Source organism: Macrotis lagotis, chromosome 5 (genome assembly GCF_037893015.1).
Source record: "Macrotis lagotis isolate mMagLag1 chromosome 5, bilby.v1.9.chrom.fasta, whole genome shotgun sequence".
In the NCBI taxonomy this organism is placed as follows: domain Eukaryota; kingdom Metazoa; phylum Chordata; class Mammalia; order Peramelemorphia; family Peramelidae; genus Macrotis; species Macrotis lagotis.
The window spans coordinates 260,377,725-260,404,863 of record NC_133662.1 but is presented as its reverse complement, the minus strand read 5'-3'; the positions used below and the strand labels follow the sequence as shown (position 1 = coordinate 260,404,863).

The following is a 27,139-nucleotide window of genomic DNA, read 5'->3' as shown; positions in this document are numbered from 1 at the left end:
GGGGGAGACGTGCGCTATAATAACAACTGGCTGCCATTTATATACCGCTTTGGGGGTTTGCAAAGAGCTTGACAGACATTATCTCATTTGAGCCTTGTCACAGCCTTGGGAGGTCAGTATTATGATTATCTCCATCTTTCAGATGAGGACACAGGCTTAGAGAGAGTTCATGACTTGCTCTGGGTCATACAGTTTGTTGGAGAGAGAACTAGGATTTGAAACCATACTTTCCTGATTCCAGGTCTTGGATTCTATCCACTATTCAAAGTTAGTGACTTTGCACAGAGCACGCCATGGCATCGCTCCCCTGATGCCACGGTCTCCTTCAAGAACAACGAGATGAAAGGAGCTAGGGTTATGGATGAGAAGATCATAAAACTATCAAAGATCATAGAAAAGGACTTCAGAAAGCAGCTAGTTTGACACCTTCTTACAGCAAGGGAAACTGAGGCAGGAGGTGAGGGGATTTGCTAAATCTTACACAGAGAGTAAGTTTCATAAGGATTTGAACCCAGGTCCCTGGATTCTGGAGTGGGGGTGCTTTCTTTATTTTTAATTGCATGTACTTCCTGGCTGCTTGACCTTGGAAGAGTTGTCTAGCCTCTTACCCTCTGCACCCTCATAAAATCAAGATCATAATGCCGACTGCCCTGCCCGCCACCCGTGACTTGTGAAAGCGTAATGAGAGAATCGTTATACAATGTGTCTTAGAAATAATAAAGCATATAAAATGATGTCTGCAATTATTTTGTGGTCTCCTAGGGGGAAGAGCCTGTGGGCAATCCTGAGCAAAGGAAAGGGGAAGAGGGAGCCAGGGTTCCTAGGGCCTGTTGCTCTCCGAGCCCTGGGCCTCACTCTAAGGACTGAAAGAAAGAAAGCAGACCCATTAGAAAGGAGGCTGGAGAATGGCTTTGGAGGAGGAGGAGGTGGTAACCCCCAAGCCATAGCCCAGCAATAAAAAGGATAATAGCAGATATTTATACAGAAATTTAAGGTTTGCAAAATTTGTTATAGACATTATCTCACTGGATTCTCAAAATAACCCCGTAAGGGAAGTATTATTATCACCATTCCTATTTTGCAGATGAGAAAAAGACCATGTTAGAATTCTGACTGCCACTCCCTCCCTACCTGTGGGCCTCATCTACATAAAGAGGAGATTGGATCAGGTCAGATTCCAGAGTTTTTCTGGTGTCATTCACCTCCTAGGGCCCCCTCACAAACATGTTTTCTAATATTTGAGAGATGTGGTAAGTGTTCATTAGCCATTAATGGGACTAGAGCTGTCTTTTTTCCCTCATCCAAAGTTCATAGGCCCAGTGGTGGAGTTGGGGGTGGGGAGCCTCAGGGAAATAGGGCACTATGTTGGGTTGGAAAGAAGATGGATTTGAAGTAAAAGGATTTGGGTTCTAGATCTTTGTGATCCCCCCATGTTATCTTGGGTAATTCACCAAAAAATAGTACTAGTCACCTCAGTTTTGTCATTTGTAAAATGATCCTTTGTGTGACCCTGTTCAAATAATTTCCTATCTTTGAGTGAGGCTCAGTTTTGTCTTCTATAAAGTAAAAAACTTGTGTTACTTGATCTCTAAGTTTCCTTCTACCTTAGAATCTATGGTCATATGACTTGCACAGGGTCACCAGATTTAATACAGTCTAAGTAGAATTTGGGAACAAGGTCTGCATAACTCCCAGTCTGGCACCCTACCCATTAGGCAATACTGCCTCTGCTGTAGATGTCATTAGGCATTCAGGCACTAAATTAGTGTTCCAGTGAGCAGCCTGACCCTTAGTCCCTGGAGTCCATCCCTCATGGCAGGTGATCCAGTTTCCCGCCAGGCACCATCATCCTTTTGCCCTTCTTGCCCTTCCAGCACCTTGATCAAGCATGGTTCCCGTGGGAACATTGGCGCCAATATCTGGAGCTCCCTGGGGTCTCCCTGTTACTTGCCCACTACTGCCACTCCTATCAAACTCTGGAACAAAGGGCCCAGTGCCTGCCACCCGGCTGATTCTGTTTGCCCAAGGTGGGTCCTCCTGGCAGAGATGCTATGTAAACAGGGAACTGCCGCCTAGGGAAAGAATAAGACAGGGGAGGCCCTTCCGGGAAACTACACCTGCTCCACACTGCTCAGTCCCAGTCAACACTCTAGAACTCTTTCAGATCCCCAAAGACCAGGTCTTCACAGAGTCTGAAAAGATCTGATCAAGCCACAGGGGCCAGAGAGGTAAAAGGACAAGAAGACCTGTTCTGAGAGGATCTCAAGGGGCTAAGAACAGACTTGTAGAGGAGAAAATTTATGAGGAAGAGTGTGCGTCAGAGGACCTGGATATAAATCCTAACTTTGATGCTTTTTAGCTAACTAGCTATGTGATCTCAGGCAAATAATTTTTCACATTGTCTCTGTATGCTCTGTAAAATGAGGTGACTAGATCGGGTAACCTCTCTGGATCCTTTATTTCTAGATCTATCAGAGGAGGTAGGTGGCTAAGCGGATAGAGCACTGGCCTTGGAGTCAGTTCAAATCCAGCCTCAGACACTTGACTCTTACTTGTGAGACCTTGGGCAACCCTGATTGCCTCACGTCTGGGGCCATATCTAGTCCTGATTTATATCTGATCACTGGGCCCAGATGGCTCTGGAGAAGAAGTGAGATTGATGACATAGTACAGCACCACTTCACTCAAATCCAATTCACATGCTTGTCATGGCATCATTTCCCTGATGGCATGGTCTTCGAAAATGAAGGGTAAACATTAGATCTATCAGCCTAAAAGCCTGAGTTCTACCAATAATAATTCATCCCTTCTGACTTCTGTAGATTGATAGTAGGCACAGGCATGGCTTCTCCCCTCTGGGGCTCTCCTCTAGCATCTTCAACTTGCCCTTAGTCTAAGATGGTTATTAACACAAGATGCTAAAGAAGTTGGCAAGGACCTTATGGGCCATCTGGTCTACCTCCCTCATCTTTAGATAGAATGTAAAAAAAGGCTCAGAAACCACCTGAGGTCATTCAACTAGCATGGAGTCAGCATCTCCCAGGACAAGAATGATTCTCCTTGGATACACCCTGACTCTCTGGGAACATGGAGGCCACCAGAATCTGGGGCAGGGACCTTTCACTTGAGAAGTACACATGATTCTTCTCCAAGGCTCCCCTCTCTAAGTCATTTTCCAGCTATTTTCAAACCTTGCCCAGAATCCTACTCCCACCTCCCTACATGTCCCCTTCCAACATTAGAAGCTCCCCAAGGCCTGGGATCATCTTGCTTACTTTTGCATTATATCCTTAGCACTCAGCAACACTTTGATAAGCACAAGGTTCAGTGTAATCATACCTTATCTAATACATTCACTTGCACTTGGAGAAAATAGCATAAAGCACAATTGAGGCAAAAGGTGTAATATGTCCCCTCTGGGACCCAGCCGGATGTGGTAGTGGCAGGATCCTGCAGTTTCCTAAAAGGAGACTAGGTGAGAGATAGTCATGGCTAGGGTTAGGTGTGGGTGCCACTTTAACTTGTTTCCTTGCTGCTGAGTTACTGCTAATATCTTAGGATCCTAGGAAGTGAACTCAGGGACTACCAAATCCCCTCTGAGGGAACCAAGGAAGTCACAGGATCATAGACAGTAGAACCTCAGTTTACAATTTAATTCCTTCCAAGATTCTGTTCATCATGCTATTTGTTTGTGTTGCAAAGTGACTTTTCCCATAAGAAACAACGTAAAGTCGGATGATTGGTAGCACATTCCCAAAAATATTTATATAAAAATAATTATTTATAATTTTAGGTAAAATTTTGTCCTTAATATACCTGAAATACAATAGCAATGATTAATACACAAGATAGACTGAAAAATAAAACAAATTAACCTGCACATTATTCTTTAAAAAGAGTTGTGTCTGGCATGATGGAAAGGAGAGGGAGGAGGGGGAAGGGTTATTGCTTGGAAGGAGAATCTCCTTCCATGAGAACATCAGAGATCTCGTTGTTGGGAGTGTTGGGAGTGTTCTCCCTTTTGCTACTTTCACTAAAAGTTAAAATAACACTACTGCCTTCACTTATTTTTGTTTTTTAGAATCACTTTCATGTTTTGACTCACTGATTTTTTTTCTCTTTACATTCACTTCTGACTAAGAATCTATCTAGCGACACTTGCCTTTGACATTTTTTCAAATGTGATATTGCATTATCGTCAAAAATAGTCCTAGCTTGCACTGCTACAACCTTATTTAGGTGATGTTTTTCAACAAAATTTTGCACTTTTCCCCCCACATCTGATAAGCCTCCCTAATCTCACTTGCCATGAAGGATTCCTCCAACTTCTCAACCTCTTTCTCTGCTGAGATATCCTCCCCAACCTCTCACTGTTGCTCCTCATACAGATCCATCAGTTCATTTCTCTATGTTCTCAGTTATGGTATCATCTGCTAACTGCTTCTCATTGGTCCACATGAGAAATACCTTTAAATCATCTTCTAGACCACATGGCTGTTGTTTTGATATTTCCATGATCCCTTTCACTGCACGTACCATCTTTATTTCATCATACATATATATGTATATATATAATTTTGACATTTTATGCCAGTTACATGCAAAAGCAAGTTTCAACAATTACTTTCAAAACCTTGAATTTCAAATTCGCTCCCTTTCTCCCACCCCACACCCCATTTAGAAAAAAAGTTACTTGATGCATGTTAAAAATTCATAGCCTGGGCGGCTAGGTGGCCTAGTGGATAAAGCACCGGCCTTGGAGTCAGGAGTACCTGGGTTCAAATCCGGTCTCAGACACTTAATAATTACCTAGCTGTGTGGCCTTGGGCAAGCCACTTAACCCCATTTGCCTTGCAAAAACCTAAAAAAAAATTCATAGCCATGGGTGGCTAGATGGCACAGTGGATAGAGCACCAGTCCTGGAGCCAGGAGTACCTGAATTCAAATCCGGCCTCAGACACTTAATAATTACCTAGCTTGCCTTGGGCAAGCCACTTAATCCCATTGCCTTACAAAAACTAAAAAAAAAAATGCATAGCCATGAAGCATGTTACTACAAGAGTCTTGTTGTAAAATTAAACATAATTTCCCTCCCCACAAAGAAAGAGAAACCTCTTGAAAATTAAAGTGAGAAAAAAAGTGTGCTTCAGTCTATATTCAGATACCATCAGCTCTTTCTTTGGGATGGATATCATTCTTTATCATAAGTCCATTGGAGAACTTGTTTCAATATTTTTTTCTCACAGTTGCTATTGTTAACTATATTTCCCTCCATCCTATTTCCCCCCACCCTCATTTATTTTATTCTCTCTCTCCTTCCATTCTGTCCCTCCTCAAAATTGTGTTGAATCTGATTACCCTCTTCCAGAATCTTCCCTTTCTTCTGTCACTAATACTCCCCTCCCTCTCCCTGCCCCTTTCTCTCATCCCTTTCCTCTCCTATTTTCATCTGGGGTAAGATAGATTTCTATACCCAACTGAGTGTGCATATTATATCCTCTCTGAGCCTTTTCTGATGATGTCCCTTCCCCTATGATGCCCCTCTTCCACTCCATGGAAAAACTTTTCTTTGCCTCTTTTATGTGAAATAATTTACTTCATTCTACCTCTCCCTTCCCTTTCTCCCAGGAAATTCCTTTCTCACCCATTAACTCTATCTTTTTAATATCTTATAACTTTAAATTAAACTCCCACCTGTGCCTTGTCTACATATGCTCCTTCTAACTACTCTAATAAAAGAGGTTTATATAAGTCAGCAGTATCATCTTCTCATGCAGTAATACAAACAATTCAGCATGATTAAGTACCTCATAATTTGTCCTTCCACCTCTGTGTTTCACCTGAGTCCTGTACTTGAAGATCAAACTTTCTCTTCATTTCTGGTCATTTCATCAGGAAAGTTTGAAAGTACCCTATTTCATTGAATGCCTACTCCCCCCCACCAAAAAAAGGCAGCTAGGTGGAGCAGTAGAGAGAGCACTGTCCTTGAATCAGGAGGATGAGAGTTGCAATCCATCCTCAGACACTTGACTCTTACTATGTGACCTTGGGCAAGTCACTTAACTCCTATTGCATTGCATCCAGGGTCATCTCCAGTTATCCTGATTCATATCTGGTCACTGGAACCAGATGAGTCTGGAGGAGAAAGTGAGGCTGATGACTTAATACCCCCCTCACTCAAATTCATTTCACATGCTTGTTATGGCATTATCTCCCTGATGTTATGATCTTTTTTGAAAATGAAGGGCTAACACTTTTTCCCCTGAAAAAGTATGTTTAGTTTTTCTGGTTAATTAATTTTTGGTTGTAATCCAAGCTCTTTTGCCTTCTGGAACATCATATTCCAAGCCCTATGAGTCCTTAATGTAGAAGTAGCTAAATCTTGTGTTATCTTGATTATGGCTCCATGATATTTGAATTGTTTCTTTCTAGATGATTATAATATTTTCTTCTTGACTTGGGAATGCTGAAATTTTGTTATAATATTCCTGGCAGTTTTCATTTAGGGATCTCTTTCATGAGATCATTGGTAGATTCCCTTAATTTCTATTTTACCCTCTGCTTCTAGGATGTCAGGACAATTTCCCTGGAGAATTTCTTGAAAAATGAAGTCTTTTTTTGGTCATGACTTTCAGGTAGTCCAAAAATTTCTAAGTTATCTCTTCTGGATCTATTTTCCAAGTCAGTTGTTCCAATGAAATATTTCATATTTTTGTCTAGTTTTTCATTCTTTTGGTTTTGTTTTATTGTTTCTTGATTTCTCACAAAGTCATCAGCTTCCCTTGACTCCATTCTAGTTTTGAAGGAATTATTTTCTTCAGAGAGCTTTTCAATTTCCTTCTCCATCTGGCCAATTCTGCTTTTTTAAGGCATTCTTCTCTTCATTGATCTTTTGGACTGCTTTTTTTTTCATTTGACCCAAACTGGTTTTTAAGATGTTATTTTCTTTGGTATTTTTTTGTGTAATTCCTTCACCCTGTTGCTGACTTGGTTTTCATGATTTTCCTGCATCACTCTCATTTCTTTTACCATTTTCCCCTACTTCCCTTGCTTGATTTTCAAAATCTCTTTTGAGCTCTTCCATAGCCTGAGACCAATTCATATTTTTCTTGAAGTCTTTGGATACAGAAACTTTGCCTTTGTTATCTTCTGAGTGTGTATTTTGATCCTCTATAGGGACAAAGGAATTGTCTATAATTGAATTTCTTTTCAGATATGTGCTCATTTCCCCAGCCTATGACTTAATTTTAACTCTTTGTTAAGGTGGAACTCTGCCTCCAGAGTGGAAGAGCCACTGTCCCAAGCCTTTGAGGGTTTTTGCAGCTGTTTTCAGAGACACCCTCCAGGGACCTCAATTTCTCCAAAGTCTTATGAGAGGCTCTGATTGCTCTCCTGGCCTGTACTCAGGTTTAGCACAATTATTCTTATCTGTCCTAGAACTGTGAGGACTTTTACTGCTCTGCTATAGCAATAAAACTACTTTTTCTGAGTCTGGGGTTCCTGCAACCTGGGTCTGAATATGGGTAAAGCAAGAGAGTCCTGCCTCAGAGATAACAAACAGACCTCTGCATTTTCCCCTGACCCCCTTACTGTCCATGGACTGAGAACTCTGGAAGTAGCTGCTGGGCAGCATCATGCCAGGTATCTCCCCAAGACTGCTCCTGGTCCCTAGGGGTTGGGACTGTGCCAAGGCCTGTGCTAGACTGGATTCTACTCTCACTCTGTGCAACAGAGTTTTCCTACTGCCCTTCCCAATGGCAGTCCCTGGGTTGAGGGGTCTGGAAACTGCCCTCACTGTCAGGGACTCAGGCAGGATGAGCTGGTCCTGGATGGATGGAGTTACTTTGTTCCAGCACTGCCAGTCCTGCCCAAGTTGCACTGTAGCCCTTTCTAACCCTGGTATAACAGATCCTTCCTACAGATCATCCAAGGGGTATTGGGCTGGGAAATTGTTTCACTTGGTCTTTTTGTGGATTCTGCCTTTCTAGAATTTGATTAGAATCATTATTTAAAGGTATTTGGAATGGTCCTGGGGGGAGCTTGTGAGAATGCTAGCCTTTCTCCACTATCTTTTCTCTGCCACTCCCAGTCTTCTTCTTCAAAATGGTACAGATAATAGATGGCAGACAAGTCATGAAACTATGAAAGGTCAGTCACACATGCACCGCATTCATGCTTCTCAATGATTTCTTTTTTGATTTCCAATGTAATGTTATCCTTTTTCTTTAAACCCTCTTCTTCTTCATTGGGGCCATTGCTACAAATATTGTTGTATATCACCGTCCACCATACACATTTATGCTTACCATATATAAGTAAACCCACACAAAGATGCGTGTAATGATATTATTAAAAGCAAATGATGCTGCCTTCATGAATGGTCAATGCCAAATGAGGCTGATTAGGCATTATACTGACCCGAGGTTCCTTGATTCAACATATGAAAGCAAAAAACAAATTGCCCAGGTTGAGCACCATCCCTTTATGAGACGTTCGAATCAAAACATGATATTTGTATTGCAAGCACTATTTCCCCTGAAAAAGGAATTACGCAAATTTTGTGGAAATTTTTCTTTGTCTTGCAAAACATATGTAAACCAGGTTACTCATAAACCTTCTGTTTCTAGAATGGAAACTTAGAGGCAATCAATCTAGGTTAACAAGGAAGAAGCCACTGCCCTGCTATCCTCCTTCCTTCCTCATGGTGGCAGCAGTCCTCATCAAAGTGAAGGTTTTCCAGAGATAATTTTTGCATTTACAAACTCTTTCCAGTTTTCAGCCATTGCCCCTGGTTCTTGCCTTCTAGGGTCCAGTTGAACAAGTCTGAATCCTTGTTCACATGTCAGCCTTCAGTTCCTTGAGGACAGGTCTCCCTGAATCTTCTCGAATTTGGTAAAACTGCTATGAAGGGAGTCCTTATGTTTCATGATGATAATAATAGCAGCAGCTAGTACTTATGTGGGATGCTGATGTTTGCAGAGCACTTTACCTGTTATCTCATTTAATCATCAAAACAGCTTTATGAAGGTGTTATTATTAACCTCATTTTACAGAGAAGAAACTGAGACAGAGAGATCTCCATCCTGCCTGGGACCCTGACAGTGAAGGCAGTTTCCAGACCTCTCAGCCCAGGGGTTGCCATTGGGAAGGGCGGTGGGAAAAAACTTGACTAAAAAGAAACTTCCTTTAGGATAAAATGCACACTACTACTCTATATTAGGTAATTACAGCTTCCCTTCTTAATTTGACTCAAACCTATCTTTTCAAGTGGATTGCACATTTTTAACAATGTAAAACATTTCTATATTAGCTATTTTGTACAAGAAGACTCAAAGTATGCTTCAGTCTGTATTCCGTCGATATCAGTCCTTTCTCTAGAGGTGGATAGCATGCTTTAGCCTCAGTCTTTTGGCATGGTCTTGGATCATTGCTTTGCTGGGGATAGCTAAATCATTCACAGCTCTTCCTCGAACAATATGGCTGTCACTGTACAAAGTTGTCCTGCTTCTGGTCACTGCACTCTGCATCAGTTCACGTAAGTCTTTCCAGGTTTTTCTGAGATCATCCTGCTTGTCATTTCTCCCAGTAGGATCATAATGCATCACAATCATATACCACAGCTTGTTTAATCATTCCCCAGTTGATAGACCTCCTTTTGATTGCCAATTCTTAGCCACTACAAGACAATTACGTGAATTGGATTTGAGGGAGGGGATGCTGCGCTGTCATCCACCTCACTTTCTCCTCCAGAGACGTCTGGCTCCAGTGGCCAGGTAGGAACCAAGGTGATTGGAGATGGCTTTGGATGTGAGGCAATCGGGGTGAAGTGCCATGCCTAGCGTCACACAGTAAGGATTTAAGGAGGTCCGATCTGGATTCAGGTCCTTCTGACTCCAGGGCCAGTGCTTCAGCCGCTGCGCCACCACACACTGCTATAAAGGGAGTCCCTAGTTTTAATGCTGATGTTTGCAAGGCAGTTTACCTGTTATCTCATTTAATCATCAAAACAGCTTTTATGAGGTAGGTGTTCTTAGTAACCTCATTTTACAGAGGAAGAAACTGAGACAGAGAGAGAGAGGTCAGTGACTTGCTCAGGGTCACTCGGCTAGTATCAGGGGCAAAAGTGAAGCTTGTCTTCCTGACTCCAGTTTCACACTCTTTCCTCCATGTCCCCCAGTCAGATTGCCCCCCACCTCTTCCTCATGTCTGTCTCCTGCATCCCGCGACGCCCTAAAAGGCTGGAGGCCACCCTTTCGGAGGTCGCCTCCTTCTCGATTGTCTGAGTTGTTCGATCTCCATTCCCAGCATCTAGGTGTGGTTTGTATTTAGTGGTGGTGCTGAGGAGAGGACCTGGGCCTGCGGTTTGTCTCCTCCCTGCCCAGGATCACTCAGTCCTTTCTGGTCTGGCCTTGGGTAAGTCACAGGCCCGCAGTTCCTTCCTCTACAGGTGCTGAATGTGGGGTGCCGGGGTTTGTACCTGGGTTCCCCTCATTCAACGTCTCTGGGCCTCGGTTTCCCCATCTGCCAAATAAGGGAGTTCTGCCAGATGGCCGTCTGTCTGTCCGGCACAGTCACAGGAGACGGCCCAGGAGGGAAAGAAAGAAGAGGGCCGGGGCGGCCGCCGGGGGGCGCTCCAGGCCCGCTCTCGCGCGCCCGCTGTCCGCTCCCCACGCCGAGGGGGCCGAGGGGCGTGGCCGCCCTGCGGACGGACGGCGTGGCCCCGCCCACTTTGATTCATCTTTTCTCCGGCTCCGCCCCGCGCCCGGGCCCGGGGCTCTGGGGGTGGGGCTGGGGGGGGCGCCGGCACCTGGGGACGCAGGGGCGCGGCGCCTCGGGGCGTGTCCCCGCGCCCGGCGCGCGCCCATTGGCCGCGGCGGGCGGAGGGCGTGGCGAGGCGGGTGACGGGCAGCGGGCCGGCCCGACCCTCTCCCCGAGCGGCCGCGCCAGTGCAGGCGGGAGCACGAGTGGAGGCGCCGGCCGTGCGGGAGCCGCCGCGGAGCCCCGAGCGCGGACCCCCGAGCGCGGACCCCGAGCCCGAGCCCGAGCCCGGCCCGAGCCCGGCCCGGCCCGCCGGCCACAGCCGCCGCGCGCCCGCCCCGAGGCCCGTGCGCCGCCAGGAGCCCGTCCGCGGGGGCCGGTCCGATCCCGGCGGGGCCGGGCCCCCAGCCCCGGGGGACCTGCCGGGCAGCGCCCCCAGCCCGGGCCCCCCGCCCCGCGGGCCATGGGCCGAGCCCGGCCGGGCTGCCGGCCGCCGGCGGCGCCGGGGCTGCGGAGGCTCCCGGGGCTCCCGGGGCCGCGGGGGCCGCTCCTCCGGCTGGCGCCCCCGCCGCCGCCGCTGCTGCCGCCGCTGCTGCCGCTGCTGCTGCCGCTGCTGCTCCTCTGCCCCGGCTGCGGGGCGCTGGAAGGTGAGGCAGCCCGGGCCGGGGGCGGGGGGCAGCCCGGGCCGCGGGCGGGGGGCAGCCCGGGCCGGGAGGGGTACCCCAGTCCGCGGGCGGGGGGCAGCCCGGGCCGCGGGCGGGGGGCAGCCCGGGCCGGGGGGGGGTACCCCAGTCCGCGGGCGGGGGGCAGCCCGGGCCGGGGGGGGCAGCCCGGGCCGGGGGGGGTACCCCAGTCCGCGGGCGGGGGGCAGCCCGGGCCGGGGGGGGGACACCCCGGGCCGGCCGGCAGCCCGCGCCCCGCGCCCCGAGGACGGCCCGGGCCTCCCGGAGCCGCTGGCCCAGGGGGGGCGGGGAATCGATCGCCCGCGCTCGGGGAAAGCGGGAGGGATGCGCGGGGGGCGCGGGGGGCTGCGCTGTCAGCTGGGGGGGGGGGGGATCCGCTACGCGGGACCGGGCGGGGGGAGGGGAGCCGTTGGAGCCGAGCTGGGGAGAGGAGCGGGGCATCCTCCCGGGCACCTCTCCGAGGGGCCTCGGCCGGGAGGACGCTGCGGGCTGCCATCCGCGCCAGCCCACACCCCGGGGTGGGGGGCGCCCCTGTGAGCAGTCGGGGAGATGGAATGGGGGCCGCAGGTAAGGGGGGCGCCTGTCCCTCGCCTACGTGAGTGCCTTCCTGCTGGGGGGGTCCCCGCGGCTCCGGGCCCCAGCCAGCCCGCTTTGTGGGCCGAAGGGCTGAGCCTGGCATCCTCTCCCGGGGCTGCTGCTGCCTTGCGGGGGTGGCAGAGGCTGGGGCACTGTTATTGTTTATCAGCAAGGGCCAAGGAGGCAGGCACGGGGGGGGGGAGCGCCCCACCCCAGCAGGGAGCTCCCCCATTTCTCTAGGAGACCCAGGCAGGCCTTGGGCAGGCCCATGCACCCCTAAGCGGGCCCCCGAAGTTTCTGGTTTGATCCTGGTCCTCCGACAGTGCCAAGTGAGCAAGGCCAGCCAGCCAGCACAATGGCTCGCCTCCCTCCTCCTCCTCAGGCAGTGCGGGCTGGGGGGGGGGCACTCCCAAATCCCTGGCGAGCAGGGGCACAAGTGTTCTGGTCCTCTCTGGAGGGACAACACACACACTCACACACACACACCCCGACCCAAGCGTGGAAGATGGACACAAACAATAGAGACTTGCACAGATTCCGGCAGCCAGTGGGAACACACACACACATACACACACATACACATATCACCCTCATTTACACACTCACATTCATATGCACGCACACACACACACACACACACACACACACACACAATCTCCCCTAAAGTTTAGGAGCTTAAAATGAACCTGGTTAACTTGGTTTGCCCATAAAAGTATCCTATTTGGGCAGGAGCCTAGATCTGGATATAGATCTAGGGGTTTGGTGGGGGAAAGCGGCTGTATGCATGCGTGTGTGTGTGTGTGTGTATGTGTGTGTGTGTGTGTGTGTTTGTGCTTGCATGCATGCATATGAATGAGAGTGTGTAAATGAGTGTGGTGTGTGTTTATATGTGTGAGTGTGTAAATGAGTGTGGTGTGTGTGTGTTTCATAGGGAAAGACTTTCTCCCTTTTTTTCTTATTTTAGAGGGGGGCACACTCTGGGATTGCCCCCCCCCCCAGTTTTTCTCATCCCTCTACACTAAGATCAGAGCCCTCTCCCAGAAGGTCGGGAGCCAGCAGACACAGACACAGACGCAGACACAGACACAGACACAGACACAGACACAGACACAGACACAGACGGAGATGTGCACAGGGGCAGGGCCCACATTCGCACACTCACTAAGATGTGGGTCTGCCATAGGATCACAGGCTGGAGAAAGCAGTGAAGCTGTCTTTGTTGTTGGGTGCCTTCAGGCTGTGAGTGTGAGTGGTTCCCAGGTCCCTCTTTCTGGGTTTGTGTGTGTGCGTGTGCATGTGACAGAGAGAGACAGACAGACTCTGGGTAAGTTTATGGACATATGAGTTGGACTAGGGGATTTTTGGATCCACCCAAAGGAAGGAGATATTTTTGAAAGAAGGGTTCATGGGACTGTGTGTGTGTGTGTGTGTGTGTGTGTGTGCTGGAGGGCATTGTTGGATGTCCAAGAGTGGGGAGAGCTGACTGGGACTAGGAGAGGGTGCTGCAGGTGGGTGCCCCTTCCTAGCTTTTGAAAAGCTCCCTTTGCTCCATTCAGTTCAGACTGAAATCCCAGAGTAGAGAACCTTCCAGCTGGACTCTGCTCTCTGCAGCTTGTGTCTGGGGAGCCGGCAGATAATTTGAATAACAGAAGAGGTGAAGGACCTAGACTCACATCTTGTCTCTACCTGTGTGATCCTGCCCAAGTCGCTTTCCATCCTGTAGACTCAGCTCACTCCCTCACAAAACAAAGACGGGGGACACTGAGCCTTCCAGGGTCGCTTCCAGCCCGAGATTCCTGTGAACTAAGCGCAGCAGGCAGGTGGTTTGGAACTATGGAAAACTAGTGTGTGGGTCAGGCGCTGTTCTAAAGAGGCCATGTGAGGAGAGGGGAGAGCAGGCCGGGAGCCTCTACCCTTGCTTCCCCTGCCTTGAGTTCCCTGGCTGTACAATGAGCTCTGGATCTGCTGGCCTCCCCGGGTTCTCTCTGCACCCCTGCAACTTGCTTTCTGGGCTTAGAACTGTGAGTGCAAATGATAATCATGATAATAATGTGTTAGGTTTAAGTAGAGTTTACAAAGCCTTGTCTTACCTCCTTGGCTCTCAGAATACTTCAGTCATGTGGCTGCTCCTATTATGCCCCTTTTCTGGATGAAGAAAGGAGGTGACCTGCCCGCTTCACACAGTTAGTAGCCTGCTGAGGCTAGGTTTGGACTCTCCCTAGCCTGATCAGCCATGTGTTGGTGTGCCTGTTCATGGGCACCTGGGCTGGTCCTGAGCTGCCTCCCTACTCTCTAGCCCGGGGGTCTTCCTGTCCTCCAGAGCCCAGCACCTGCAGCCTGGTCTGTCTTTATGTCTGTTTGAGGGTGTGTGTGGTGGGGGAAGGGTTTCCTGCCCTATAAATCTGATCAACCCTGGGCCAAGCTCATTTCTTGGGCCTTTGCCTCCCCCCACCCCACCCCAGAGCAGGCCCCCGGGGAAGGCAGGAGTCCTAGCTTGCCTCGGTGCTCAACCCACAGGCATATTCAAGGACCCTCCTGCAGCTCTAGGGAGTGAGCAAAAGGTGGTCTTAGAAGAAGCAGAATTAGCCCCTTCTCACCTCCTGCCCTGAACTCTGAAGGCACATTGGCTACTTGTGGAGACAAATTTCAGGGGAAATAGGGTGCCTGGGTCCTAAGATGCCACTGGAAAGGCTCAGGAGGCATCCTTGGGGGATCTGTATGAATCATTTCTGGTTGGAGAGAGTGGTGTTTGGGGGGGATGGAAAAAGAGGATCTGTCCCCCATCTGTGTCTTGCTAAGAAGGAGGAGAGATTCCTCTGGATTCCTGTCATTCCCCAGACTTCTGCCAAGGTCCCATTGGTCTGCAGTGAGAAGCTTCTGAGGACACATCAGGAGAAGTTTTTATTGTTGTGGCTTGTGGTTCCAGAGCTGATTCCTCCCTGCCTGAGACTCAGTGAGAGGCAGTGAGAATTGGGCTTCTGATATGAGCCATCTAACCTAACTCCCTCAAATGAGAGTTACCTTGCCTCAGTTTCTGCACCTGTAAATAGAGATAATAACACTTGCACTGCTTACCTCCCAGGCTTGTTATGAGGTTCACAGGAGATAATGGGCCTGGTGCTTTGCAATTCTTAATGAACTATATAAATCTGGGTTATTATTCACCTCCCTGCAGTTAGACACTGGCTGGTCCTGAATGCCCTCCCAATCCCTTCCTCCTGAGGGATCATAGCTAGAAGGGATCCTATAATTCAACCTCCCCATTTTACAGATGAAGAAACAGACCCAGAGCCCAGAAGCATGCCCAGGATTTCAGACTAATACTTAGGACTCAACTTTTTGAACTGTGCCACTTTGGCTAGCTTCCCATGGCTTAGGACCCACCAAGAAAAGATTCCCAAGAATGAATGAATGAATGAATGAATGAATGAATAATAGTTATTGATCAGTTATTCATGCTCAACTCCATCTGCTTTGGTCCCCAAGAACACCCCCATTTTGAATCTCCCTGGGACCAGAGTCCTGAGCGTCTCTCACCAAATAAGTGAACATTCCTTCCTGGCCACAGTGCAGTTGATTAATGAAAGCTTGTCGACTGATCTCTGCCTTTCAAGTACCTTCCAATAGCTAGGGACAGAGAGACTGACGAGTAGAGATCAGATTTATCCTGGTCATTTTCTTGCTGATTCCTTTTGGAGCATGGGTACATGGGAAGGAATCTGTGTTCTGACTGAGTAGATAAAAAAGATTAGGTGATAGGAATCAGGACAGCAAAGGACCTAGGGATGGGGGATAGGTCTTGTCATTGGACTGATTTGAGATACAATTGAGAGTTCCTCAACCTGTCTCGGGAGTCACTATAGGACTACTTAGGGAAAGAAGAATAAACCCCAGTCTCTCCCCATCTTTGTTTAGGGTCTGGCAGGTTATGAGGGAAGGTGGGGTCTTAGTGAGTCAGACTCTCCCTGGAACCCCAAGACACAGGCATGGGAGGTGGGTTGCCCCAGAGACTGAAACTGGAGAAGAGAGGTATATCAGGGAGTGTGTGTGTGTGTGTGTGTGTGTGTGTGTGTGTGTGTGTGTGTGTGTGTGTGTGAAAGACAGAGACAGAAACAGAGCAGCTCTGGCTGCTGCTACTCTGGGGACAAAGAATCCTGGTGGTTTCTGTGACTTATTCACCTGTTTGGGGAACTGGTATTCTTTCCCCCCCCCCTCCAGTTTTGTCATGAGCTGGCATTTCTGTGGGGCTGATGATTGATGGCAGCAGGTATTTGGGGGAACCAGTTTACTGCTGCATTTTCTTCTCATTAGTTGTTGCCGCCATCGGCTGCCGCCACCACCACCACCATCACCGCGCCACCACCGCCACGGTGGCCACTCAACTGTCCTGGGAAAGGCCTCTACCACCCTGGCGGTGTGCTAATTAAACAGCCTGAAGAGGCTGAATCACCAGCCCTGAATAGTTTAAAAATTGTACCTGGCCTGCTGGGCTGAGTCAAACTGGTTTGTCAGGATCCAGGGAGGCTGAGGCCGGGGGAGGGGTGGCCTTGGGCATAGCTGGGCACTTGAGCTGGTGGATGAATGTGTGGTGGTGATGGGCTGGAGCCCACTCACCAGGCCTTCCTCTCTCCCTAATCCCCTTCCCCATCAGTGGGGAGAACGATGGATTAGATTCCTAGGAAAGACCTGAGCCACAATTCCAAGGTCCTGTTCCCTGGTGAGGAGAGGGCTTTTCCATCTAAGGCTCCCCACCTTCCAAGAAGAACTGCTCTGGGGTTAGAGACCTGCTGTTTCAGGCTCCTGGCTCCCTGCTTTGCTCCTTTCTTGCTTCTTCTCCCTCTCATGTTTATTTAATTATACAGCCCAGAGATCTGAGGGGGAAGAATGAAAAACATAATGTGTTCTCTGGTCTAGGATGCTCTTTCTCTTTTTCTCCTTTCTGGACCCAGGGGCTAAGGGGCCAACCTGAAAGATTAGAGAGTAGACTAGAGTGAGGAATAAGCACAGAGTTATCCCTACATAGTGGAGAGAGGGGTGATCATATCACTGAGGTGCAGGATTCCTCCTGAAACCCTTGTCTCCATGGTCCCATCTCCACTCAGCTCTTGTTACCCCACTCTGAGGATTTGTATCTAAAGAATAAGGGGAGAGGGCATTGTTCCAAGAGGACAGGGGTGGGGAATGTGTATGTGCATATGTAACTGGGGGTGTGTTCAGATAGGGCACTATGAAGAGAGATGGAGAGCCAGGTCTGCCCAGAGGGAGGGAATAGAAAGGGGAAGAGTCAGGGTAAGGAGAGGGGGTGGCCAATTCAGGGTAGTGGGCCCTGGGGATTTGCTTCCTGGAAGATCTGTGAGGGTGACAAATCCAGGAGGACATTTCTTTGTTTCCTCTCAAAGGCTATGTTCTGCCCGTAGCCACTTCTTTGCTTGGCCTTAGTATGTTGGTCTCTGTTGGACTGAAAAGGCTCTCCAGGAGTTTTCCCTCTCTTTGGGTTGAGGTTCAAGGTTTAGCCTTTCGGTTTCTTTCCCTCGTTTTTCAGGCTCTTTGGATTTGGGAGACACGCCTATTCTCAGGGCGAGGCTCACTGGACTGACCTGCCACTCGGGCTCAGAGCAGGAGCCTGGGGCTGACATGGAGGAGGGTTGGGTGGGGCATGGTGGGTTCTGGGGACCATGATGGACATCTAAAGTCCTTGGCCTAGAGTGGCCTAGGTCCTCTGCCTGGAGCTTGAGCCCAAAGATGGAAAAACGAATCAGGGAACAAAGAATCGTGTTCCTCTTTGGGGTTTTTCGAGAGAGGCAGGTGCTGGGCCAAAAGTGGCAACTCCTTAATGGTGGTCAGAGTGGGTCCCATATCAGCTGCACCCACCTCTCCCTCAGCTGGGGAGGGTTCTGTCTCACTCCAGGCTAGTTGCAACCCTAGTCACTCCTCCTGCACTAATCCCATGACCAGGGTCCCCAATCCTGCTTGTACATGGGCAACAGGAGGCAGGACCGGTTGGTTGCTGGTGGTTCCACTCCCTGCCACCCCTTTCTTCCTGCATCCTTTATTAGGCTCAGCCTTTCCTCCCTCCCTCCAATACAGAGCTGCCCCAACAGCTTTCCTACCTCACCTCATTGGCTCCATGTTGTCTGTGCTTCTGTTTTGTCTTACCTAGAGGAGGTGCCACACCTGGGGGACCTGAGACTGGTGGGCAGGCTGATGGGCAGGGTGGGGGAAGGGACACCAAAGAGCTTCAGCTCCCTTGCCAGACCAGGACTGGCTTCCTCTTTCAAGTTCCCCTTGTACTGAGCTGACAGTCCAAATAGGCAGTGGAGTTGGATAGAAGGAGGATAAGGATGTGCCTCTGAGAAGTTGTCTATGCAGACATCTACAGGAGTTTGGGCACCAGGTTGTGCCTATGTGAATTCTGAGGAGATTCTGAGATGGGGGGACTGTCTGATCAAGACTGAGTGTCACAGAGCCTGCACACACCTGAGCCTGTGTATGTTATGGTGTGGTTTGTGTGTGTGTGTGTGTGTGTGTGTGTGTGTGTGTATTTATAGAAGGGTAAAGGCTCAGCTGAAGGCATTTGTGGGACCTTTGCTGGAATTGTATACAACTGTGTCTTTATATTACTTGGACCAGGTGTGTTTTCAAATGTGTGTGTGTGATCACATACCTGAGACAGACTGACTATAAACCTTAGAAGAGTGTGTGTAGCTAATGAAGATCTATTCTCTGGGAGTGTGACAAAGTGTGTGTACAACAAAGATTGTGAATATGTAACATAAGTGGGTCTAACCAAAATTAACTTTGGGCATATGAAATTCTGTGAACATGCATGACTTTAGAAGACAGATTCTATGGATCTGAACGTCTCTGCACAAGGCTCAATGCGTGTGGTGTGTGTGTGTGTGTGTGTGTGTGTGTGTTTCAATTTGCTCTCTTTGGACTCCAGCACTGAGAAGCAGGTTAACTGAGCTGGGGGGGGCAGAGAGAGAGAGAGAGAGAGAGAGAGAGACTGAGACACAAAGTCCTCGTGCTTGCGTGAGTCTTTGTAACCAAAACTGTAACTGCATTTGTCTCAAAGACTGTAACTATTTGTCTCTAATCATAGTATGTGGTTCTTAATGTAGACTCTGTGTGTAGCAGTGAGCATGTAGCTAACCAAGGCTGTAACTATGTATCTAATGATGGGCCTCAACAATGAGCTTGTAACCAATGAAAAAATACTGTAGCAGAAATGGAGTGTCTGAGACTAGCAGTGGCAGGTAGTAAACCAAGGTTGTAACTGTATCTAAAGCTGAAACTCAGTAACAGTAAACTTGTAACTAATGAAAAACATTGTAACAAAAAAGGTAAGGAGTGTGGCAGGGGCAAGTTCCCCCAACCAAGATTGTAACTCTGTATCTAAAGCTGAACCAGTAAATAGTGAGCTTGTAACTAATGAAAAACATTGTAACAGAAATGCTAACCTTTTGAGTGTAGCAGCGAGCAGGTAGCAACTAAGTTTATAACTATGTATCTAAAGCTGAAACTCAGCAATAGCCAGCTCTAATTAATGAAAAACATTGTAACAAAAGTGGTAATGGAAAGAGAGAGACAGAGAGTGTGTGTGTGTGTGTGTGTGTGTGTGTGTGTGTGTGTGTGTGTGTATGTGTGTGTGTGTGTGTGGTATGTAGTATGTGTTGATTTGCTCTCTTTGGACTCCAGTACTGAAGAGCAGGAGAACTGAGCTGGGGGGCAAACCCTGAGTGCATCTGTATTCTTGGAACACACCAGGGAACCGCACATCTGTTGCCACGTGGCGGCTCTGTGTCTCTGTGGAAACCTGAACTTGGGAACTCCCTCTCTTCTGAGCAAGTGGGCTCTCAAGCTGAGTGTGGCTCCTATCCCTGGGTCATCCGTATGGGTCTACTCGACTGGGCTGACTACTCTGCTTTTGGCCACTCTGGCCCTACTGTGTGTTTGCTCCTGTCTACTCCTCAGCTGGGTTGGGGGACTATTTTGAAAGCAAGGATGGAATCAGATGGCATTTCCTGGCTATCAGACACTACTGAGATGGTATCCCCTTAGGACTTCTGTCCCAATTCCCACCCCAATATGTGCAAGGAGCTACAAAATGGGGTTCCCCAGGAGTTTGGGGAACTGGGTGCTGGTTGTATTTTCTTGGCTCTGTTGCCCTGCTGGTCCCTCAGATAGAGAGGTGTCTACCCTCCTTGGGCCCCAGGGAGGAGGTGGGAGGATGGGGCTGTGTTGGCTCCACCAAAGGGGCTGAGTCCCACCCAGTCATCCCTGTGGTAGGGATGAGGAGGCCCCTTCTCCTTGCTTCCATCCAGGAGGAAGGGGGGCAGGGGTAGGAGAGCCAGACCCGCCCCTCAGGGTGACCGGGGCCCTTCCTCCTGAACACATGACAAAAAATCCAAGTCCTCTCTATTAATGAGAAAAATGTGCCGCGATTGAGCAGTGGCCAACAGTCTTTCCCCTTCCAAGCTCTCTAGAAATAATACCAAGATGAAGGGCAGCAAGCAAGATGCTTCTCTGTTGTTCCCTCTGAGCCCTGATCTCTCTTCCCCTCTCCCCTCTTTTCTTCTCCTCTCTTCTCTTCTCCTCTCTTCTCTTCCCCTTCTCTCCCCATCCCTCCTTCTCATTCTCCCTCCTCCCATCTCTGGGCTTGTTTGAAACTGTGGAGGAATCTAACTGGAGGGGGGGAGGGGGCTGAATATTTGGGTTTAAACAGTTCCAGATGGGTTTGGCAGGGGCAGAGCAGGAGGAAGTGAGCGAGTGAGGGAGCAGGAGAGAGGGGAGGGATGGAGTCAGGGAAGGGAGAGGGAGCCAGCCAGGGTGGGAGGCTGAGCTGCCTGCTTGCCTGGCTGCTCTGGTGGGGAGGGGAGCAGCTTGGCTCCACTCAGGCCCGGGGACAGGCATTTTCGGGGCGGCTGGCTGCAGGAGAGACCACTTGGCAGCCTCTGACTCTGTCTCTGCCTTCCTGGCTGCTGTTCTCTCCATCTTGTTCTCTGGTTCACTTAGACTGTCTTTCTGTCTGGGTATCTCTGTCAGTTTAGACTGGATTCCCAATCTACATGACAGACAGGGTCATTTGGTGACTGGGGCTGAGTTGCAGGAAGACACCTCAGACAGCTTCCTGGTCTCTCTGAACCTCTTGCCCAGTGTTGCTGCATCTGTGACCATCTCTGGGTCTTTGTAACTGTCTCCCTACTTTTGTTCTGGTCATCAATGTCTGTGCGTGTTCTCATGAGGGAAGAAAGGTTTAGAATTTGAGTTCTGTGTGACCTTAGGCAAGTCACTTCCCTTCCTCTGCCCTCAGTTTCTTCCTCTGTACACAAGGTGATTAGACCTGATCAGTCAAGAACTGAAAGAGACATCCAGGACTTCTATTAATCACTAATATTTCTATAGTACATCAGAGAAGTGACTTGCCCCTGATCACATAACCAGAGATGGCAAGGTGGTGCCACAGTGCAGGAACACCAGGAAGATCTGAGTTCAGATCTGCTGTGTGACCTTGGTCAAGTCACCTCACCTCCATCTGCCTCAGTTCCCTCATCTGTAAAGTGGTGATCATCATAGCACTTAACTTCCAGGATCAAATAATATAATATTTGTAAAACAATTAGCAGAGGACCTGCCTGGCTCATAGAAAACATATAAATATTGATTGTAAGTAGAGTCATCATTACGATCAGTGTCTCAGGGAGCTAACATCAGAGGCTCAGTTATCCCCTGAGGCTGAGCCATGTGGGCCTCACTCTCTCACCTGCCTATCTCTGTCCTCTTTTACCCACCACTGCTTCATCTCTTTCTCTGTCTCCCGCTCAGAGCTGGGCCTGTCTGGGCCTCTCTGGGCCTCTCAGTGGGGCCTGCTAGGCATTTCATGAAAAGTTATCATTTCCCCTTGGCAGGTAGCCCCCAGGGGTCAGGGGAAGGTGCTCCCTCCATAGGAAATGACTTTCACTCCTGCCTACCTCTGGACCTTAGGCTTCCCTTCCCCTTACACCTTGACCCTGTAAAGCTCTATATCTGGTTTCTCAATCAGACCCCTTAGACCCCCAGAGTCAGGACCCTTGGCTAGCCCAGCTCTTTTCTGAGGCAGGCAGGGACAGGGTCTGGGGAAGCCTCCTTCTCATGGTTGGGGGAAAATCCTGGGATTATTAGAACTAATTGATGGATTGGTTTTCTTGAAAGCTAGTGAGTTCCCTGCTGCTGGGGAGAATTCAAGAAAGACCCAGAAGGCTGGTCATTATCAGGGCTGCTGGGCTGGTGAGGGGTGAGAGGTGGGCCTATATGACCCAAGGCCTTCCCTCCCTTAGATTCTTGGCTACTTCCCCTTTCCTCAAACAAAACTGAGGAAAGACCACAGCATTTCTTTTCCTCCTTCCACTCCACCTGAGTCTCCAGACCTCCAGGGTAACCTGGGCTTTGGGAGATCTAGATCTGTGATTAGGTCCCTTTGAGTCAGGGTACAAGCTGTTGTTTGGAACTCAAAGGATTGTTCCCTTCTCTCTGACTGGTACTGGGAGAGCAAGGCCAGTGAAGGAAGTGTAGGGGGTCCCTTGGGTTCATGCCCCTCCCCCTAGCAGCCCCTTTGCTCCAAGGGGCTGTGTGTGTGTGTGGTTGGCCCTTTGTGTCAGCCTTGGAGTCAGGGGAGTAAGTGGGCCAGCAGGGGCCTGGGCACACACAGCCTTTTGTTCAGGGATAAAGGACCAGGCAGGCTCTTTGTGTGTGGATTAGTAAGGCCTGTAGGTGTGTGAACCGGCCTCTAGCTCAGGCCTCATTAACCCAGGCCTTTGGGGTCAGCCACAGATACCCAACCTCATCCCCAGGGCTCTGACCTTCAGGACCTTGGCCAGTTCATGGGGCCTCCTCTGGGTAGTCCTTGTGGTAGGAGAGGGAGTGGGACCCTGGGGATTAGGAGAAGGGCCAGACTTCTTCCAGGGCCCACTCCTCCTGGGCCTGCCAGTGAGGAGCAGATGGAAGGCTTGAATGGCCTTGTGGGCTGGTAGATACAACTCTTGGGTTTACATGCTAACTCTGGCCCTTGCTCCCAGGATAGCTAATCGTGATCCTTTTATTCTTGTTCTCAGTTTCCTACTCTGCAAAATGAAAGTGCTAGGCTAGGAAACTAGCTCTAAATCTATGTCACGACAGGTGAAGGACCCTTATCCCCCAGCCCAAGGCTAGATCTGGGGATGGTTTTCCTTTGGTTGATCCCTACTTCAGTCAACTGTCTCTCCCTTGTTTTCTCTGCCTCCTGGGCTAATTGAGTGTCTGACCTTTCTCTTCTTCCTGTTGTCTCCCCACCTTTCAGAGACCCTCATGGACACAAAGTGGGTGACATCTGAGCTGGCATGGACGGCCCATCCAGAAACTGGGGTAAGATTGCCCTCCCCCCCATCTGCTGAGTGGGACCAACCTGCTCTACTCCCCCTCCCCCAACCTTTGCAAGTTCAGGGATGGCATGATCCCAGTCATCTAGAATTTCTCTAGTGCCTAGAAAGACTGGCTGCCACATTTCTCTACCTGCCCACCCCACCCCCTCCCTTTGTCTGCCTCTTGGTCTTTGATCCCTAGGGCAGAGCCCCTGAAGAGACATGTCACTGTCATCTTTACCCATCAGCCCAGCTCACTGGCTGTCTCTGTTTCTTCCCTTCCCTGGGATATCAATTTCCTTTCACTCACCATCTTTATGGTGTTTCCCCTCTGCTGCCAACTGTCTCATCTCTCACTTCTCTCTACTCTATCTGTGGCTCATTCTCTGTCTGACAGTCCATCTGCCCAGTTCTTCCTTTGCCTCTGTGTCCCTCAGTCAACTCAGTCCTGTCTCACAGATAGCAGTCTATGAGTTCTGATGCCAGCTTGGCCCCTAGCTGTCTGGGGGACCTGCATGATGAGTCCCTTACCCTCTCTGGCCTCCATTTTCCTCATCTATCAAACAACTGGGGTCCAAGTGGTGATCACCAAGGTTGAATCTGGCTCTGGCACTTTGGGATTCCCTCCCATCAGCCTCTGTAACCAACTCTTCATTCCTCTGTCTGCTCCACAGTGGGAAGAGGTCAGTGGCTACGATGTGGCCATGAACCCCATCCGGACATACCAGGTGTGTAACGTGCGGGAGAGCAGCCAGAACAACTGGTTGCGGACAGGTTTCATCCGCCGGAGAGAGGTTCAGAGGGTGTATGTGGAAATCAAGTTTACCGTTCGGGACTGCAATAGTATTCCCAATATCCCCGGCTCCTGCAAGGAGACATTCAACCTCTTTTATTATGAGGCTGACAGTGATGTGGCCTCTGCCTCCAGCCCCTTCTGGATGGAGAATCCTTACATCAAGGTGGACACGATCGCCCCCGACGAGAGCTTCTCCCGCCTCGATGCAGGCCGCATCAACACCAAGGTGCGGAGCTTCGGGCCCCTCTCCAAGGCTGGCTTCTACCTGGCCTTCCAGGACCAGGGGGCCTGCATGTCCCTCATCTCTGTCCGTGTCTTCTATAAGAAATGTGCCCGAACTATCGCCAGCTTCGCCCTCTTTCCGGAGACCCTCACGGGGGCTGAACCCACCTCCCTGGTGATTGCTCCTGGGACCTGTATCCCCAATGCTGTGGAGGTCTCAGTGCCCCTCAAACTGTACTGCAATGGTGATGGCGAGTGGATGGTGCCCGTGGGGGCCTGTACCTGCGCTGCTGGCTATGAACCCACTGCCAAGGAGACTCAGTGTCAGGGTAAGTGGAGGTGGGCCAGCATGGGCATGCTTGGCATGGGTCTGGCCTGGGTGGGAGATAGAAGGGAAGGGCAACCAAGTCACCCATCTTCATGGCTACCTGCCCAGTCTCCCTAATACTACTTGGTACCCACTGCCTGCTCACAGTAGGTTGGACACTGAGGGCTGAGTTGAAAGGAAATGTTTATTTAAGGGGAAGTAGAGAAAGAGAACAAGAAGAGGGGAGACCTATCAGACAGAGGTGACCTGAGATCGGTAGATCCCTTTTACTAGAGCAGCTACTTGGTCTGTATAAAGTTGAAACAAAAGACCACAGAACTATTCTACCACTGACAGAACGACTTTTTTAAAAAATATTTTTTAAAATAAGTTTTATTGATTTTTTCTTTTTATATCATGATCATTTCTGAGCTATCTAACTGTCCTTCCTCAAATGAACCCCTCCCTTCTTATAAAGCCATCTGATACAGAGATGATGTCTGACCATACATGTAGCATTCTGCCCTAGGAGTGCCCCACCTTTTTGCCTTGATGAGGATGATAGATTTTCTTCATTGTTCTCCAAGACCGCGCTTGCTGCGTCCATGACGTTTTTGATTTCTGATCTGGCTACCAGGGAGGGGGAGGCGCCCGCTTCCGCACTCAAAGGGTTTCACAACATGTTCTTTCTAAGACACTTTTACTTCCATAATTTCCTTTGATCTTGATAATAAGCCTAGAAGCTCAGTGGGGCAGCTATTATTATCCCCATTTTCTAGATTAGGAGGCTGAGGCCTAGAGAGGTTGTGAATTGCCTGAGGCTATATGGCAGCCAGGCCTCCTGCCCCATTCTCCTCATCTTCCCATGATACCTAGCTGCTTGACAGAAGGTGTTTCTAAAGAGGAATCTCCCCGGTCCCTCCAGGGTGGTTCCTTGGCCCCTAAATGGGTACAGACTCTGGGAGCCAGGCAGAAGAGGCTGGAAGTCCTATTAGACCTAGCTCCCTGAGCTTGGGGTTGGAGCTGGTGGATTCTGAGGGTGAGGATGCTATCTGGAGTCCTCATTGAGGAAGGAGGGAGGGCCTGGACACTCTGCAGGTCCCAGGCAGGAAATGTTCTTGGTTCCCTTAGCAACTGGTTAAGCTGCTTTTAGCAAGGGGGAGCAGAGAGGAGGGTGTGGGGGAAGGGGAGAGGCCCAGAGAGAGGAGCAAGGGGGGGGGGGCTCCCACCCATCCTGGGTTTGAACTTTGGAGATGGCCCAAGAGTCCCTGCCTCAGGTTCCCTGATGCAGAGGAATATGGACAAATGCTACAGGACGGCAGAGCAATGGCCAATGAAATCCTTTATGCCAGTGGGCCAGCTAGATAGGTGGAGACAGGGTAGACACAGATCAGCACATGGGGGCATGAGTGAACATTGTCAGAAGAACAGAACTGAAAGGGACCCCAAAGATCACCTAGTTCAATCCCCCTCCCTTTACAGCAATGGAAACTGAGGCATGGAGAAGTTACTTGATTAAGAATGATGGACTCATAGATCTAAAGTTGGAAGGGAACTCAGAAGCCAGATCCAACCCCTTTGTTTTACAGCTGAGAAAACTGATAATATATTATATTATGAAATTTAATAATAATAATAATAATAATAGCAACCTCCAGCACCTCCTCCCAACCCTGATGAGAAGATCAAATAAGATAAGATGTGGACCTTAAAGCACTATGGAAACTGAGGCTGGAGCTCATGGGACCTCTAGTAGGAGTTTACATTTTCTGGCTCTGCCTCCTCTGTCACCTTTCTGGCTGGGTGACCTTGGCAAGTGACTGAATCTCTCATTTTCTTGGGCAATAACTTAAAAGTTGCAGAACCAGGTGAAAAATCCTAACTGGGAACTCCCTCCATAGATGAAATCACAAATCTGGTTTGGGGGGGGAAAAGATTATTATTACTATTCAGTGGACTTAAAGTAGGTGCTGGAGGGACAAGGAAGTATTGTAATAAAATCCCAGTGTTAGTTTTTGTTAGATTGAAATACAAAATTTGAATCAGGTTTTGGGTTCTAATCCTAGCTTACCATGTGGTCTTGGATAAGTCACTTCACTTTTGGGCCTCATCAGTATTCAACTCAAATTCAAACTCAAAAACAAGTGTGTATCAAAGGACCAACCATGTGCTCAGGGAATGCACAAATGCTAGAGGGCAGTCCTGGACTATCTCTGGGGACCCACTGGCAACTTCTCTCCAGCCTCCTTGCCATTCTCAGCATGTGCCGGGAGCCTGTCAGCCCTTCCATCATTCAGCAATGCCTTCTCTCTGAGTGAGGTCCCCCTGTTAGAGGCTGAATACCTAGCTGGTCCTCTCTTTGGAACTGCTCCAGAAACTTGTAGGGAGATGCCCAAGGGTCTTGGCCATAACCTGTCTCTTC

The 27,139-nt window shown here is 49.4% G+C and overlaps 1 protein-coding gene across 3 annotated transcripts in view; it reads left to right on the top strand.

Annotated features, from left to right (window-relative positions):
• Positions 1–11,334: 11,334 nt before the first annotated feature.
• EPHB3 (EPH receptor B3) overlaps positions 11,335–27,139 on the top strand; it is a 30,562-nt gene continuing 14,757 nt past the window's right edge. For 2 of the 3 annotated variants that reach the window (XM_074189597.1, XM_074189598.1), the window contains exons 1-3: positions 11,335–11,405; positions 23,332–23,396; positions 24,067–24,739. In XM_074189597.1, the coding sequence (XP_074045698.1) occupies positions 23,340–23,396; positions 24,067–24,739 (730 nt within the window). In that variant the 5' untranslated portion in view covers positions 11,335–11,405; positions 23,332–23,339. Of the gene's footprint in view, positions 11,406–23,234; positions 23,397–24,066; positions 24,740–27,139 lie in introns of those variants that run through there. The other variant, XM_074189599.1, reaches the window with a different exon arrangement.